We start from the raw sequence: 16,518 nt of genomic DNA on the forward strand, positions 1-16,518 counted from the left end.
GTACATTAATCCAGCTCCATGCCACATATTCAGGTTTCCAAGGGGAGCTCCTTCCACTTCACCACACACAGCCAACGTTTTTCCACTGCAAGAACCGTGGATATGTCACGTCTTTTTACTTATCTAATCTGCACGCTAAATTAAAAAAACAAAATATTGCAGATATTGTATCTTGGAAAAGTGGAAATTGTTTTTAATAACTATTTGAAAGATAAAGGGTCATAATCAAGACCTACAGTACATATCAAGACCAAGACTCTTATATACAACAATAGTAATACTGTAGTTGCAAAACAATTATCTCACTGACCTTTGATAACCTATGTACAGTTAGCTGTACAGTCAGTTCTGTAACCGTGCACTGACTCTTCGGTAATCTTTAAACAAATTGGATCGGTCAACAAACTACTAATACACAAACCAACCAATGAATGACACTGCACTGATCTACATAAGCTTAATGTGCTTTTTCATATGTTCACACAGAAACTGTCACACCCAGAGACTTCCCCGGAAAAGCAGTACACAAACATATGGTTAAGTACTGACCAAACTCCACACACAGGCGTGCCCACGTTGCCATGGATATTCTATGAGGAAATCTATATTGCATTTAGTGTCAGCAAGGATGCATGAGTTGCAAAGTGTGGATCTGCCTTGTTAGGAGGTCAACAACATCCTTTGTGGCATAAATCCACTTTTAGGAAAACACAAGTATGTAGTTTAGTTTTGTTACAATTCAACATCCAGGATTGAAAAATTTTAAGTTGCCCAGAGGATTCACTTGTTTCATGTTTCACTGGCAGTGGCAACAAACTATCCCTGCTGGCAGCTGGTTAGTTCTGCTCAGTACAGGGTTAATTATATCCAGCTTCACTGCCCAGCACAGAGACACACTTTTAGCTCTCAAATTCACAGCAGCAAGTGATGTTGACAGCGGCCCTGACTGTGAGTCACCTGTTTTGTTCACAGAGGTGCTTCACTTCAGCTCTGGTCAGACTCAGCAAGCGATGAGGAAAAGACTTGTGAGAGTGTGACACACGGCTGCACCCCATGGACTGCACACATGACAGCAGGGCCAAATGTGGCTGGCTGAAGAGGAACGAGCACAATGAATCACTGAGTGGATTACAGCCAGAGGGTAAATTGGTAGTGCATTATTTCTTAGAAGAGCTGGAATTTATTAGTTTTAAGTGAAAGAGGTGGCTTTCCCAGCTGTTTGGTCACTGTGCTGCTCCTGCATTTCAAGAAAAGAGAAGGCAGCAGCCAAGTAAAAGTGTCACATTAGACAATAAAGTCTGGGCCGAGTCTATATAATGGCACGTATCTACTAAAAAGAGAAGCTTAGCCCTCATACATAAAATCCACTTATAATGAAGAGTCTGTCTGCCCGTTCTATGATGTAAAACATAGTCACCTTTTTGATTTATTGTAAATAAATCCTCTTATTCTGAAATCTGACTGGGTGGCCTTCTGTGTCTCTGTACCACACCAGTTGGGTTTAAAGACCATGATACACTCCAGCGAGCGGATAATCACCTGCAGCCAGCAAGGACTCAAATAATCCATATGTCAACACTGCTGAGAAATAAACCCACTACACACTGATGACCTGGTTCCTTTGCTGATGTTGTTAATTTAAATTCATCTTCAGATTGCTCTTTTTCCACAATCAATTTTTAGTCTTCTAGGCAATGGAGGGATGGGGTCAAAATGCAACACAGCTGCTGAGGCAGTGATGCTTTGGCTTTTCCCTTCTGCGAGATTGAGCCAAAAGTCTGACCATCTGTTTTATGTTAGCTTAAGATATACAGGTTGCTATACTGACTTGCCTCAGCAGCAAAGAGTCTTTTGAAGTAAAATGATGTAATAGATACATACAAATCTTAAGAAATCATCTAAGAATATCACAACACATATGTTGTTTTGTTGTGCAACCAGGACGTCCTTTGTCTGAATCCAACCAGAGCTTTAGCACTAGTTTCTTCACACATCTTTTTCTTCCTGTATTTACTTCATGTGTCATCTGATGACCCATCTAAAAACTGTCAAAATTGTAATAAGATAATTTAAGTATTATAAAGTTAAATAAATACACTGAAATTGCATCCAATCCAAATACAATTATTCTTTATTTTAAGTTTCTAGTTTTGCATTTAGAAGATAATAACAAAACATACAATTGTACTTGTACATTCAAAGCATCCTATTTGGAAGGTGAATCCAGCATACAGGAGACACCAGCTGCCACATACAGACACCACTTCGGAAAAAAAGTGCTTCTGGAGGACCTTAAAGCAACATTCTCACTTTTCTGCACACTGAAGTGACAGCTGAGTGCAGTCAGACTCTAACCTCAGCTGCCACGGTCCATCCGTTGCGATCACTGGCCTTCAGGCTATTTTTCTCCATTTTTCAATTTCAATAATTACAGGCAGAAGAGCTTCCTAAAAATATAACCCTGACAACAGAATAAACATCATGTCGTCAGCAATGCCAAGGAAACGATTCACCACACTGACATTTTATTTTGTGTTGCTACCTTCAAGGGGAAAAAAATCTCCCAAATCACAGTCCAAAAGACTTCTCAGGGCAGATTTCTTTTTACAGACTCTTATTTTGTTTTATTGCCTTTTGGTGAATAATATACTGTACATAACCAGTACATGGAACTGAAAGTTTGGTTACCCCATCACCTAAATGTAGCTTTATCATGAACAAATTCAGGTCTGCCAGCTGCTGTCCTCACTGCAGACCCTTTTCATTGCTGGATCGTTGCTTGTCTGATCATCTGTCAACATGCACCTCTTCATTGTTTCCACGAAGACTGTCAGAATGGATGAAGCCAAATATAACCGATTGTACTACATTATAGTTCGACACAGGTCTGTATGAAGTCGTAGTAGTTAAAATAAAGGTTTTGCTATGCGATAAGTAAGCTGTTGCATGGTAAGTCTGTTTTTATTTGTGGAAATCAAAAAAGAAAAAAAGCCAAACAAAAATCCCACATCAACAAATGTGATCATTTTTTTATTGACCAAATGTTACAGTTCCACTGTTACATCCTACAAAATACAAACAAGTTTGTTCATACAAGCACTGCTTGTAAATGTCTAAACAAATCTATGGGTCTTGATGCAGACTGATAGATGAACGACCCACTGACTATGGCAACGTGAATCTTCACAAACTCACAAACTATAACCCTAACCAGCTTCAATGCTCAATTACAAAAAATAAATAAAACATCAAAAGGCCTTTCTTCTAGTGGTTTTCAGGTTACTAAATTGTCCTCTGACTGGGCTGTAATCCTCATTCACATGCTGCCCCCTAGTGGCACAAACTACTGCCTGCTATTTACTGTTATTATACTCCATCACAGATTAAGTGTCATGCTGTAAGAAGAGCAAAAGGTCACAGCCATGAAAATGAGCATGAAAAGAGACCTCAACATTCCTGAAACATTACTCTTGCTGAAACAGTCCATACGTTGAATCTGTGCTGTAACCACCAACACACTCATGACAGGCAACGTATGGTCGATGTGCCCTGAGGCAAAGAAAAAACAGATGCTCACTCGTACTGAAAGCATCCCAGTAGATTACATTAATAGGAGACATGCGTCAGAGAAGAATACTGCAACCCAAGTCTTGGTGGGGAACAGCAAATTTGATTTTGTATAACAGTAAATACTTTATGACATCCAACAAAGTAGATAAAGCAGCTATTATAGTTATTATAAACTATGTGGAGGAGCTATTTCATCATCAGTATCCAGTCATACATGAACAATATCTGAACAAATTCACTCAGTTTTACCTGTTCTAAGTATCCTCTTTCAGTGATTGTCTCTTAAAGCGATACACCTCACAAAAAGATGTTTGCCATTTAGCCTATAAGAGCATCTGATACACAAGACACGCACAACTGATCACAAAATACAGCAAAGACCTTGATATGCAAACATTAAAAACTGCACCTTCTTTAAACTCTGATTGCTCATTCATCTGAATCCTGTCAAACTGATCCACCTGATGACACTGGATGATGTAGATCTAGAGGACAGGAAGTGATGGGATATGACATAAGGCCAACTTTTGGGTTGATAACCCTGAAATGGCTCACTATTCAGTGCATGCCAGTTCGGTAAATCTATTTCTGTACTTCCTGCATCCACACTCATACTGTAATTATTCCCAGATTTGAAGACTTGGTTGCATAATATATTAGCAGGAACTTAAACGCTGCGGCTGCGACGCATGGCTTGAGGTTCTGTGGAAGGTGTGGAGGCATGTTCTGGGTGTCTTAGTAAAAAGGTGTTAAAAAAATATCTCTATTTTGTGCTTCCAAGTATTACTAAGATTTACCTTCATCCTGAAGGACACATACGTATAGTATAGTAGGACACTGTTGAGAAAACTCACAGAACATAAAAACCCTCCAGGTAATGCTTAATCAACTTATCAGACATCTTGAGATACCAAACAGCAACACACAGCATGACCACCACTATGAAAAGGTCCTTTGCAGCCAGTGATTCAGAGTGGTGTTGAGTGCACGACTCCTCCTGTTCTCTTCTGGTTACTGGGTGGACTCAGGGTAGCGAGATGAAGCCCATGTTGGTTGCATCGTCTAAGATCCATGTGGTGCGGCTCAGCGGCGGGGAGGGAGAAGCCAGGCGGAAGGCTGGGTTGATGGAGTGCAGCGAGTCTCTCCTTTTGCTGCTTCTGCTGAATGGAGGGCAAGGAGCGGCCACAGGCTGGAGGGCGTGCTGGCCTGAACAGCCAGCGGAGGGTGAATGTTCCGTGGAAGGTGCTGCCATGCTGGAAACCTCCAGGCCCAGAGGGGTGGTCTTTGGGGTTCCAGGGGGGCACAGGCCATGAAAGTCAAAAGAGTGAACCACCCTCTCCAACACATCCTTGGTGCTCTGAGTGCACTGTGTGGAGAGGAAAAGGAAAAATGAGCCACATCATCAGTTTGTGTTATGAAAGGCTGAGCTGCAGCACAAACACATATAGAACATTCTGGCAAAGTGTTTCAAATGATTAGTTAGATCAAGCACAGTGAAAGAGATGATAGCACTGATGGCAGCATTGTCAATGGAGAAGCATGAAAGAAGTGAGCTAGATGCAGACAGTGCAACACGGGTAAAGACAGAAATGCTGTGTAGAAGCTGCTTCTTTCCATTTCTTCTGGCTCTGATAAAAGTAGAAAGGGAGATAAAGTTTATGCAGACTTGTATTTGCTTGCGACACCATGCATGCACAATAACGCCTGACGCATGAGTAAAAAAACTCTTATCTAACTACGAAGGACAAAAGTCCATTAGCCTTCAAACACGACCTCCATCCCATACCGAGTGAGTGAGAGAATGTTAATAGGATGAAAAAGAATGGTAGTGAAGCATGCCCATTCACAAGTGAGCCAATGCACACGTCCACACCATCACCACACAATCACAGGATCTGCCCCAACTGTGTTTATGCAAAAAAAAAAAAAAAAAACACTATCTTTGAAAAAAGAAATAACTGGTAAGATGACAGCGATTTCAAACCTTAACACAAACTATGTTATGAAAAAAGACAGTGAATGGCAAGCGAAGAGATGTTGTGATTGGTTTAACGTTCACCCCTACTCTTACCATCAACCGTCTACATGCAGCAGTGCCCTTCAGGCTGTGCAGGACAAAGCAAAATCCTGACAGTTCTCCTCCTAGCAGGGTGGAATGGATATAGTACAACACTGAGTGTCAGATCTTTCATCTAGCAATGATGTTACAGGCATATGAAACAAATGTTCATAATAAAACCCATATGTATCAATACCTACTGAAATAAAAAAAAATAAAAAAAACATAAAATAACCTCAGAAAATACAACTTTTCACAAAACATCTTAAAAGCTGCATTCAGCAACATGAAGACTTGAAAAAAAAAAAGAGGCAAAGTAAATTCAAAACAGAGACCAAAATCTCAAAATAGAAAAATAATGTTTATTTAACACATAAAAAGAACACTTAAGGTAAATAAAATATGTACGTAAAAATAGAAAAAGTAAAAGTGGATTCGGTAAATTAAAGCAATATAGCTAATAATATATCTAAGACCTTTGATATGTGGACCATATTGAATGAACAAATGAACTGTGATAAAGTGCTGATAAATACAAAATATGATCTAAAACCATCTGCATGTTATAGTAAAAAGCAGAAATGAAGTCCTTTGTGTAAATACACCTTCACAACAACATACAAGCAAACCCAGTAGTACAGTAACAAAGGAGGTAGATACAGCAACATGTTGAATGCAAAGTGTAAGCAAACATAAATACAAGTCAAATATCAAAAGGTGCAACAATGAATACATTTACTGTCCCACAGCACAGACCTGTATATATATATATATATATATATATATATATCTCTCTCTCTCCAAAGCAGTCTGACAGAGTGACTCAGCAACCTAACAATCACCTGAACAAATGGTTAACTTTCTGGCTGTAAAAACTCCAGACCAACTTTCTCGCATTTTTAAACTACTCAATGATGCCAAACTGTTTTACAGGTGGCTTCCGAGACATTTTGTTCTCAAGCTCAAACAAGTGACACAGCAGTGTTATTTCAGCATGCTGCATGGTGATACTCTTCAGTCGTATGAATTGAGCTAACTTAGTCATTTCTACTGTGGATATTTGGCTTTAAATTGCGTGTCAGTTCTAAGCTGAGCCCTAGTAATGTTGTTCAAGTCCAATCAGATACTACTACTACTAAAAGTCCATTCACAATTAAACAATACATATTAAATGCACAACTTTCATAACACTGGGCACAGATTCAAAGTACTGCATGTCCGCAACTCTACTTGTGGGACTGAGGCTGGAAGTCTGGAGGATGAAGGAGTGGACACAGAGTGGAGAAGGCACACAGGGTCAGCCTAACAACAACAACAACAACACCACCACCACCACCACCACAGGAGCTATGGGACAGTCAGGACTTGGGAGGGAGCACACGCTGGTTCATCCTACCATGTGTGCGTCATTCTTGGCTGCGAAGCGAGGCAGCTCCATCTCCGAGGCAGCAGGGATTGCCTCATCAAAAGACAGGAAACCTCTTCTGTCAATCAGACTAGAGAAGAGAGGATTGTGTTAGGATGCACTAACATGGACTGTACATGCATTGTCACTGTAACTGTCATGAATGTACATGACCTGTTACCCCCTGCTCAGGTACCCCCTGACCAGGTCAGGTAGAAAAGAAGTCAATATAAAGAGGAACAATACAGCGATGTCAGCGATAGATTTACTAATCAACAGCCTTGTAACTAAAAAAAAACAACATTTGAATGCTACATTTCAAATGTTTAGAATCATCACTAAATTTATTCATTATTGTATTATAATTATTTTATGAAATATGCCTCACATTTTTTAATTAGCATTTTGCAAAAATCTCACGTACCCCTTGTAGTACTCTAAAGTACCCCTAGGGGTACACGTACTAGAGGATGGATACCCGAACCGAGCCCGTCGGTACCCGTCGGTACCCAACGGTACCTGATGGGCCGGGCCGGGTTCGGACAGATATTTAGAAATGATGTTCGGGTTCGGGCTCGGTCACATCAGCGCGATAAGGCACTGAACATTTTACATTTAAAAAAGCTTATTACGTGTTAACGTGCGCTTGTTGCCCCGTGTGTGCTGATGCGCTCATCTGTTGACATTTCCGAATGCCTTCCTACTGTTGCTTAATAAAAGCAGGCTTCGCACTCAGACAAACGTACATGTGTCATTAGTATGAGAAAAAAATGAGATTTTAACTGTGTTGGACTCGGACATAAATATCTTAATGCCTGTCGGGCTCGGGCCGGGTTCAGTTACTGCTCTGTCGGACGTGGGCCGGGCTCGGTCAGAAAATTGCGGCTCGAGCCACACTCTAACACCTACTCCCATTTGAGAAACACTGGCTTATGGGATGGGGACATCTTTACTCACCTTGGTGGCATGGGGCCACATAACGTCGCACAGCAGTTGGTTATAATACTGTTGTAACTGTACGGGTTCCCAGAATCCTCTGCACACCTTTTACTTGACCAGGAGCCCTTTATCTGCACAGTGAATACATAAAGTAAGCTGTCAGTTAGTGGATAAAGTCAATTTTAACAATCATGCACTGAACTGTATCATACCATATACGGGCATGAGTACTTACGTCTTCATTTGTTGTGAGGTTGGAGGCTACTAAGTACGTATGGAAGCCTGAGAGGCCCATAATAGACCAGATGGAGAAGAAACAAATCACCAACTCCACCACAGTGCACAAGGAAGAGTCAAGGCATGATAATATCACTATTACCAATAATTATTTAAGAAAGATGGCAATTAAAGCTAATTAAAATCTGTGTCTGCAAATCTGTCAAGATAACAGACTGTGGAAGGTTTTCTTTCTGTACAAAGCACAACATCGTATGTCTCAATGTCATGCCTTATTGATATAAAACTAGTTATGTAATTGTCAATATTAAGACATAGAATCAATTAGTTGCAAATATTTCTACATCAACAAATTCCACATAACACATGGGTGATATTAACATGAACTCTGAAGCCATCGTATTACAAATAACACACAACCACTTAGAGCTGGGCGATATGGAGAAAATCAAATATCATGATATTTTTGACCAAATACATCAATGTCGATATTGTAGGGTTGACTTTTGGTGCTTTCACAAAAAAATGTACACAATGAGATTTTAGATAAATAATCATCAATAATGCGGATATAACGACTAAGTGGGTAAATGCAAATAACAGAACAGCTAGAACAGTCTGGTCAATTCAGAACATTACACCACTTTACAGTAATGCAGCCTGTAAAACCATGAAAAGACAACACTTGTGTCATACCACCATGTTACGATATCCAAAATTTAAGACAATATCTAGTCTCATATATGGATGTCGATATAATATCGATATACTGTCCAGCCCTACAACCACGTCATATCACTGCAGTTCATTTTTCCAATATTAGAATATCAGATGTAAAAGAAAATGGAATTACTCAAGTAAGTTACAAGTACCTCTAAATAGTACTGTCTGAATTCAGAAAGACACACACACACACAGACTCCAACAAGATGACATGTAATGCAAATCCTGCGCACCATGAGGAAATTAACCCAAACCCTGTCCGTAAATAACAAATCAAACCACTTTGTAGTCATGCAGTCTATATTTGTCTAGCCACTAACATCATCTCATGAGAACATGAGGCAGCAAACCCTCTCCTGGAAAGCCATCTGCCTAAAAGCACTGTTTTGCTGGATGCTAACTCTCTGATCCTATTAGACATAGGCTTAGGCTGAGGAGCAGCAGGAAACGCCTTGTCAACAGTCAACTTGTGTTATTTGTTGACACAAAAGAGTAGCAAATTTAAAAAGATCTCATAAACAGGTTGATTGTGTGAACATTTGGGATGTACAAAGGATATCTGGCAGGGCTCTCTTGAATGGCTTGAACAAGGTTTTTACCTTCTTGAGAACCTGGATAGAAAAGAAACAAAAGAAATCTTACAGTGGTTCTTGATAACATGACAGAGACGTCACATCACACAACTACCGAGTGCATTTGTGTCTTTATACGTTGAGAATACTTACGCAGGGTAATGTGCGTGATGACACAGCCAAATATAAAAGATGTCAGAAAAGACAGAGAGATGATGAAGCTGTAGAAAAAGCGGTAATTGCGTTTGCCCACACAGTTCCCCACCCACGGGCAGTGGTGGTCAAATCGTTCTGAGGGTGAAAAAACAGTGTACATAAAGATTAGAGGTAGTTATAGTAGTTGTAAAGTATAATAGTAGTAAGACTTAATACCTAACCTATATTAATTATAATTGCGATTGGGGGACAAAATCCACAGTTCTCGTTCTGTGCAAAAACAGATTCCACAGTATAGCTATTTTTTTTATTATCAGTGAGGCTTCAGGAGTCTGAGTTAGACTAAAAGTGGGCATCTTCCAAAGTCACAGACTTTAAGTACGAAATTCTCTCTGTGTTATTATCCCTCCACCACAGGCCAGCAAGTAAACGCTGTCAGTGGAAACACAAAGATAGAGAGGACAAATTATTACAGCAAGCACAAACGATACATATTTACATACATGTATGAATGAGGAATGTTTAAAAAAAAAAAAAGTGAACCTATCCATTAATAGGACAGACCTTTCAGGCTGCTAAAAGGGGCTCTCTGAAGTCTCAACCTGCAAAGACCAGTTTACTCTGTCTTGCCAAATGATGACCTAATGCTTTTAAGGCCACCCACTTTATGTCTAAGAGGTAAGAGTATGGTTTTCTAGTTGTATCTTTTTGATTTTATTATATTTCAGCATTGTGCATTCAAGACACAGATCAGTAGATTAACATTGGAAGGTGCGCTGCATGAAGAAAACTAATGGAAACCTGCCTGCCAAGCAGTATGGTATGTTCCTCTTGGCAATGATATTAAGTTGTTCATTTTAATTAGTGCAGCTGGAATAAGTGGTAACTTCCCACCACATCCTTACCCACACAGTTGTCACACAGGCTGCAGTGGGAGGTCCGAGGAGGGCGGAACATTTTACAAGTGAAGCAGTATTTGAGCTTTACCACCTGCTGGTTGATGAGGATCTCCTTGGTTCGCGGAGGGGGGCGATACGTAGAGGATCCTGAGGTATCTTGAAATAGAAATGTACAAGGGGAGAGATTTAATGAGATTTGCACATTTGATCAAAGTAGTTCACCCAATTAAGCACTCAAATTGTATAATACGGAATAAATAAACACAAATAAAGCTATGTCAGGCTTTTGTACTCTTCAGCCATGATATAGTAAGCTGCTTAGGTCTTGGTATGTAGTTCAACAACAAACAGAACCTTCAGAGATTCCCCATATGGCAAAGCTCTTTTACTCCATCTGTCCCACAGCAAGTACACAACTCCAGGGTGTGTCTTACCTATCTGCTTCTCTATGTCTGCTGCTTCATCTGGGGTGGCCCTAGGTAAGATGCCTGGGTCTGTAAAGCTGGTTCTCAGCAGGGAGATGAGCACAAACACACAAAGCACCCCGCCAATCACAGGTATAAAGACGGTCAGATGCTCTACCAGGAATGGGCAACTGTAAAAGAAAACGAGAAGTTTGTTCCAGTCTGACCTGTATTTAAAAACACCTTTAATCCCTAAGTATGTTGTCACAAAACACCGTATAATACAAGAAACAAATGTGCACATCAGAAAAGACCTTTCATATTACATTCAGGTCTCACTGGAAAGAAGGCCATTTCTAGTTACTCACTCGAATGCAAAGAAAAGGCCACACGTGACAACAATAAGGCCCAGTGTCAGAGGAAGGACACCGCTCTGTCTGGCCAGGATGATCCGTCCATCGCAGAAAAACCTGTTCTTTCCTGGGAACACTTCCCATTTCCTCCGCGACCGCTGCACTTTCTTCTCGGTGTGGTTCTGTGCGGACGAGGGCGACACCGACAGCGCCCGCGGGTCAATCTGCTGGTACTCGCAGTTCTTCATCATGTAAACAGTATCGATACTGTTCGGAGGTAGCTAAAGGCACACACAAAACACTCCTTTCTCGCCGCGTTTTCGAGAGACGGTACTCTCAAGATGCAGTCATTGTACGTTGATATTTAGCCTGTTCGGTTAGCGTTCAGCTGCACATCCTGAAAGCTAACGCTAGCTAGCTAGCGAACCAGCAAAGGCATTCTTCTCTTTAGCACTGTTTTACGAGCTGAATCAGTTCCCGAGTAGATTCAAGGTTAACTACCATCTTTGGTAGCTAGTTAAATTAAAGCCATTCATAAATATTAGTACTCCTTTGGTTATATTAAATAGCCTATTATCAAATATCCAACACCAACAGACGAGCTTCGGCTCAAGCTCTTAGCGGCAGTAACGTTAGCTACACATTTCCTTTTTTTTGTTGCCGTCAGCCAACGTACGTCACGAGGTGGATGTTGACGTATGCACGTATATGCCTAATAGCAAGCCGTTTTAACCTCTTTATAGCTGTATTTTATAATGGTTTTAACACTTAATCGAACCACACTGCTATCTGTAATCACAATTTAGATATCCATAATAGCACTTTTCTTAGTCAAAATTATATTCTCACTAGTCGGAATGGTAACGTTAATTAAAGATATCCACAATACAAATCTTACTGTGGCAAGCCATTTTAACATTTAACAGCTAGACTGGATATGTGTTGCAGATATCTGTAATTCAGTTTTGCCTAGTCAAAAAGAACATTTCAGATATTCGCAACTACATTCTTCCTATCCATAATTGTCATTTCAGATATCCACAATAACATTATTCCTATCCAAAATCAACATATCTGCAATATAATTCTTACATGGAAACACTCCAATTTCAGATATCTACAGTCCAATTGTCACTAGTCCTAATTTTAATTCCAGATATCCATATATATGCTTTTTTACTAGTCATAACGCCAATTTTGGATATCCATAATTACATTTGTAGGCTAATAGTCAAAATGTGTTTTAGATATTGAAATACTCTTGTCATCTTTTTTTCATAACTGTAAAGTGAGATCTACAGTCTGAATGTTTGTGTCTCTGCATGGATTAATTCTCAAGAGCCTTTAATACGCCCAACTTTCTACCAAGCAACCATTAGCTGCTGAGAATGATGACTTAAGGGGCAACAATGCCCTTGTTATCATTTTGAGTGCTTTCTGGACCTGTGATAATTCACAGGTGATATTCTCACTGTTTGACTCCAAGGCCAGTGTTCTGTGTTCATAGCTGTGACATTATTCAGTGTGTTTCCAACATTGTTCTGCTAAGAAGACTTGAGTTCATTGAGTTGTTTGTCATAGCACAAAAATTTATTAGACTGTGTTTAATGGATGTGAAATTATAGCTACCACTTGGGCTCTTATTGTTTAAGCTTATGACCCAGGGATACTTACATTCAAAACACTTTATACAGGCCAAACAATGTAATTCTATAACATCTTAAATGTATTGCATTATTCCCCAGAGAAACACCCTGAGTGGTAACTTTTCCAGTTCATTTTTCTTTGTCACTGACAAAGAATACACATATTGTATCAGTTTTTGTCAAAACTCTTGCTTTGACTACATGGAAACTGCAAATCACCAAGGGCTCCAGATAAATTATTTTGTGTTTTGGATGAGGTTAGATAGTGCACTCAATAGTTTTAAGAGTAACAGCAACCTCTAGTGGTTTTAAAGATATGTCAAGCATCAGAGATAACTTGAGACATGTCTGTGCAGTAAAATAAAGTAAACCATGAAGGAAGTCAACAAAAATAGTTTACTTACATACACGTTATTTAGATTTATCACATTTAGTTTAATATTTAATTCAAGGGTAAACTTGCCAGTGCAACTTTGGTAGCCAATGTTCTTTACAACAAAACACAATATAGCAGTTTTACATTAGTGCCTCAAAAAAAGGATTACTTCTACATGAAAATAAAACTAAATTGAGGACCCTTAAACAGCAACAAAATCTTTATTTTTTTCATTTACATTCAAAAATCCCAAACTATAACTTGGAATAATTCTTCGAAACATGCAATATTAGAGTAAATAAAATGTTATGCTTCAGCAGGACCTTAGCAAAAAACAAAAACATGTTTCTTTTTCAAGTACAACCATAGTCTTCCCAATATTTACAGCTAAACAGTGTTCAATAAAGTTTCAAGGAGTATTGTACATTTGAGTTCGTTCTCTAACTGTTAAAAATCAAGTCAAATTAGTTGACTATTGCATGAATAAATCTGCATAAAAAATGTAGTCATGTCAATAAGTTCAATGTAGGACAGGGCAACATAAATATAATAAGTACTTTTACTTTTTTTGCATTGCATTTATTTACCCAAATTGAAGTTGGTGATTTCATTTTCAACAATTAGTGCCAAAACAAAAATGGTCTGTTGATGATGTACTGTAAAACGTGTGTGTGTGTGTGTGTGTGTGTGTGTGTGTGTGTGTGTGTGTGTTCATATGATTTAAACATGATGTATAGCCCAGTCCTAAATAGAGATATTGCATTTAAAGCTCAGAGTAATGTCTGAAGTCATGTCCATGGCAAGAAGTTACAATGCAGTGCCAGGCCCAGCACCCAGTAAGAGAGGAAGTATCCCAGGATGCTCTGTGTGGTAGGGGAACAGGTTTTAAAGTGTGGCAGAAGTGCAATGATGGGGTTTTGAGGTGTGTGCTTGCATCCATTTCTGGAATGTGTCTGTAGCTGTACATTGGGATTTGATGTCTTTCTTCGATGAAGAAGTGGTTCATTGAGGAGAAGCAGGTGTGCACTTATCCAGAAGGGCACGGGAGACGAGGACGCCATGAATCTGGTTAGAACCTTGAAATGCAGATTAAAAATAGGAATGAGTGGAAATCAACAGTTGGTCCTCACACCCAGACATATTAAAACATTCCACAAGAAGGTGATTATATCACTGACTTACCTGCACATGCATGCACAATGTTCCAAACACCAGAAGTACTGTTGAATGTACAACATACACGAACACTCTGGGATTGAACAATCCTGGTGTAGGTTTGTCAAGTCGTTTACTTGCATCTGTCTCCCAAAGTCCGAGTCTCAGACACAGTTCTGGATTGGCTTGAAAATATGCATAAGCTGCCATTATGCCGAGGGTAGCCATAGGTAGAGCCAGAATAAAGTTTGGTATCTGCTTTAGCTCAAAGTAGCGGAGGAAGCCCACATCCCAATAAACATCCTGGATATGAGAATAAAGCAGGGGGAGAGGTCTCATGCACCAGAGGGGCGGGGGACCATTTTCATCTGGAACCCGGTAGCCCTTTAGTTCAGACAGCGACAGAAGAGCAGGGGGGATCCGTTCCAAGGAGACAGATGGTGTGCAAAACGTCCTATACCCATAGTACTGGAAAGCAAAGAAGGGAAGGGCAATAATTGCAGTTCCCAAGAGGGAGGTAAGCAGGAGACGGATGATGGCCCAGATATAATGGAAGACTTTACTGTGGCCTTTTGTTGTTGTTCGATAAACACGAATTTGGGAAATAGCGTGCAGTGATGGAAGATAGAGTAGAAATCCTATGTTAACAAGTCCATTAGATCGTGCTGCAGTGGCTATACTGAGAGCCAGGCAGGCTCGGAAGGTGAATCCTTTTTCCAGGAGGAACAGACCACCAAATGTGAGCGCAGCAAACAGGCTCTCGGAGTATCCAGCAGTCATGAAAACATTGGCAGGTGTGATGCAGTACAGCAGGCTGGAGAGCAGAGCAAGACGCCTGTCCTGAAGAACTATCCTACTGAGCGCATACAAGGCGACCACACTCAGCAGGAAGAGGGCACTGTTCCCCAGAGCCACAGCCACCAGCAAACGCCCCCGCACACTCAGCCAGCTGCTCAGGGGCCACAGCAGCGTCTCGGCCAGCCCTCGGAGGATGACGGGAAAGAGGGGGAAGAAAGCAAAGTTGTGCTCATAAAGGTATCCTCTCTCAGCAATGAAGAGGAAGTGCTCGGCATCCCAGTGAGAGAGGCCACCCAGCAACCACTCCACTGCGGAGTCCATGTACAGAGGCTCCTCTGTCCGTGGGGGTCTGAACGCATCAGCATCATGGTCTGGGATGACAGCATTGAAAACAGCCTGAGGAGACATATATAACATTAAAATAAATCATGCCATCATGAACTGTTTTGCTGTACAGAGAAACAAAGGACACAGGTGTACAGTACTTCCCTGAGCACCACTCATTAGCTAACTTTACCCCACAGAAACATAATTGGCAAGGTGACTTCAACATCAGAGGAAATGAGGGTTTTAACTGTTGATAAACAGCATAGCTATAAAATGGGGAAACGAGATTAGCATATTGTCACATTCACATCCAACTTTGTTAAAACGTACCTGCAAAAACAACGACAGACCCCTTGTAACTGTGGCAAACTCCAGAACTGCTCTGACATCCATAGTCACTGATGTGACGGAGAAAATCTGAAAAAGACGGTTATGACAGGCCTGAGCATTGTCGCTGCTACGAGACAGTCACTGCTGGATTCGTCATATTGTCTATAAAACATAGCTAGCTAGGACAAATTACTCGGCGAATGAGATTCTGGAAGTTTCGCGTTTTCATTGGTTTTATAAATTTAGGTGAAGGTAAACACTAATTTTATTAGACCGATACCCGTCGTCAATCAGCGTTTGTTTTCGGGTTTTTTCCAGGTGCAATCTTTGTCCTCACATCCTCAATACTGCAGCAGCTCTGCTTCGAATCGAATGGAACTTTTCACTTCCGGTGTGACCGAACTCATTTCAAAATAAAGGTTCATGAGCCCAGATGAGGAGAACCCATATAGTTTCTGCTACATGCACAATTATTTGTTTTAATAGCATAAGAGTAGCAAAATAATATAAATGATAGTTTAGCCTTTATTGACTTACGTTTTATAACCAGTTATAATCAGCTTTTCTGT

At 40.3% G+C, this 16,518-nt stretch overlaps 2 protein-coding genes across 3 annotated transcripts; both read right to left on the reverse strand.

Annotated features, from left to right (window-relative positions):
• Positions 1-3,002: 3,002 nt before the first annotated feature.
• Positions 3,003-11,994, reverse strand: zdhhc18a (zinc finger DHHC-type palmitoyltransferase 18a). 2 transcript variants are annotated; one of them, XM_031298792.2, is made up of 10 exons: positions 11,333-11,993; positions 10,995-11,155; positions 10,567-10,716; positions 9,659-9,796; positions 9,493-9,544; positions 8,209-8,311; positions 7,992-8,104; positions 7,026-7,125; positions 5,642-5,712; positions 4,690-4,936 (listed from the first exon to the last, which is right to left on the reverse strand). In XM_031298792.2, exons 1-9 carry the CDS (start codon positions 11,566-11,568, stop codon positions 5,671-5,673), a joined length of 1,095 nt encoding a protein of 364 aa, XP_031154652.1. In that variant the 5' UTR covers positions 11,569-11,993; the 3' UTR covers positions 4,690-4,936; positions 5,642-5,670. The 2 variants fall into 2 exon arrangements, with proteins under 2 accessions (XP_031154651.1, XP_031154652.1); XM_031298791.2 differs by lacking the exon at positions 5,642-5,712 and having other exon boundaries at positions 3,003-4,936; positions 11,333-11,994.
• Positions 11,995-13,377: 1,383 nt separating this feature from the next.
• Positions 13,378-16,351, reverse strand: pigv (phosphatidylinositol glycan anchor biosynthesis, class V). Its single transcript, XM_036006688.1, has 4 exons — positions 15,950-16,351; positions 14,522-15,688; positions 14,057-14,415; positions 13,378-14,018 (listed from the first exon to the last, which is right to left on the reverse strand). Exons 1-3 carry the CDS (start codon positions 16,010-16,012, stop codon positions 14,128-14,130), a joined length of 1,518 nt encoding a protein of 505 aa, XP_035862581.1. The 5' UTR covers positions 16,013-16,351; the 3' UTR covers positions 13,378-14,018; positions 14,057-14,127.
• Positions 16,352-16,518: the final 167 nt, after the last annotated feature.

Source organism: Sander lucioperca, chromosome 10 (genome assembly GCF_008315115.2).
Source record: "Sander lucioperca isolate FBNREF2018 chromosome 10, SLUC_FBN_1.2, whole genome shotgun sequence".
Taxonomy (NCBI): domain Eukaryota; kingdom Metazoa; phylum Chordata; class Actinopteri; order Perciformes; family Percidae; genus Sander; species Sander lucioperca.

Bases quoted from the DNA above. Each gene is read 5' to 3' on its own strand.
- zdhhc18a (XM_031298791.2), bottom strand. From the start codon at position 11,568: ATGATGAAGAACTGCGAGTACCAGCAGATTGACCCGCGGGCGCTGTCG. The intron at 9,545-9,658 runs GTAAGTATTCTC...TTTTCTATCCAG, and splicing joins CATCACGCACATTACCCTGC to GTTCTCAAGAAGGTAAAAAC. The intron at 8,312-9,492 runs ATATCCTTTGTA...TTCCTTGTGCAC, and splicing joins ATTCAAGAGAGCCCTGCCAG to TGTGGTGGAGTTGGTGATTT.
- pigv (XM_036006688.1), bottom strand. From the start codon at position 16,012: ATGGATGTCAGAGCAGTTCTGGAGTTTGCCACAGTTACAAGGGGTCTG. The intron at 15,689-15,949 runs GTACGTTTTAAC...ATGTCTCCTCAG, and splicing joins GTCTGTCGTTGTTTTTGCAG to GCTGTTTTCAATGCTGTCAT. The intron at 14,416-14,521 runs GTAAGTCAGTGA...CTGCATTTCAAG, and splicing joins CATTGTGCATGCATGTGCAG to GTTCTAACCAGATTCATGGC.